Source organism: Solanum tuberosum, unplaced genomic scaffold (assembly GCF_000226075.1).
Source record: "Solanum tuberosum cultivar DM 1-3 516 R44 unplaced genomic scaffold, SolTub_3.0 contig01407, whole genome shotgun sequence".
NCBI classification, from domain to species: Eukaryota; Viridiplantae; Streptophyta; class Magnoliopsida; order Solanales; family Solanaceae; genus Solanum; species Solanum tuberosum.
The window spans coordinates 1-1,040 of record NW_006242148.1 but is presented as its reverse complement, the minus strand read 5'-3'; the positions used below and the strand labels follow the sequence as shown (position 1 = coordinate 1,040).

Below are 1,040 nucleotides of genomic sequence, written 5' to 3'. Positions count from 1 at the left end.
GTTTATGAAAAATACATGAGATTGAGGAATAGTACTGTAATTCTGTTCCAATTTATACGACATGCTTTCCTTTTTTTTTGTTTTTCCTATTTTTGTTAACATTTTCTCTTCTTTCTTTTCCAAAAACAATTGATTATTTTGTTTTCATTAGGACCCATAGCGTTTTTAAATGTCAAGTTGTCTGCTTTCGGTGACAAAGAAAACCATCAACATAATTTACAATTTCAAAATATACTTTTTTCAAGGAGAGCGCCATCTGATATGATTCACTCTTTCTTTTTTAAAATATACTTTTTAAAAGAGTAGATCATCTTTCATTTTCTTTCTATCACCCCACCTACAATTCGTGTTTTTTTTTTCCAGACGTATAATTGAATCCATGGCATCTTCTTCCTCTTTTGCGAGTAATTCACAGGACCGTGCTCGATGGAAGTATGATGTCTTTCTTAGTTTTAGAGGTGCCGACACACGGAGAACATTTACGAGTCACTTGCACGAAGGTTTGAAAAATAGGGGAATATTCACTTTTCAAGATGATAAACTGGTAGATCATGGAAATTCCATCTCAGAAGAAATCGTGAAAGGTATAGAAGAGTCTGAAGTTGCAGTAATCGTTTTCTCAAAGAATTATGCAACGTCAGGGTGGTGCTTGGATGAACTAGTAAAGATTATGAAATGCAAGGTTGAAAATGGACAAATAGTCATACCAGTCTTCTATGATGTGGATCCATCAGATGTTCGACACCAACGTGGGAGATTTGCAGAGGCATTTGCCAAACACGAATATAGGTATAGGTATATGGATGATGTTGAGGGGATGCAAAAGGTGCAAGGATGGAGAACTGCCCTAACTGCTGCCGCAAATCTAAAAAGGATATGATATCCGTGACGGGTTAGTTGAAAACACATGATTTGAATCATAAATTTATTTATCATGAAGACCAGCAACACATATATACTTGCTAATATTTATATCACTTTAATTACTCAATGACATTGTTACATATATATATTTTTAGGAGTTCAATTTATGTGTTTTG

At 34.2% G+C, this 1,040-nt stretch overlaps 1 protein-coding gene across 1 annotated transcript; it reads left to right on the top strand.

Moving 5' to 3' along the window:
* The first annotated feature begins 379 nt into the window (after nucleotides 1-379).
* On the top strand, nucleotides 380-880 carry LOC107059430 (TMV resistance protein N-like). The gene has a single exon (XM_015305939.1). The coding sequence runs from the start codon at nucleotides 380-382 to the stop codon at nucleotides 878-880; it is 501 nt and encodes a 166-aa protein (XP_015161425.1).
* The last annotated feature ends 160 nt before the right edge of the window (nucleotides 881-1,040 follow it).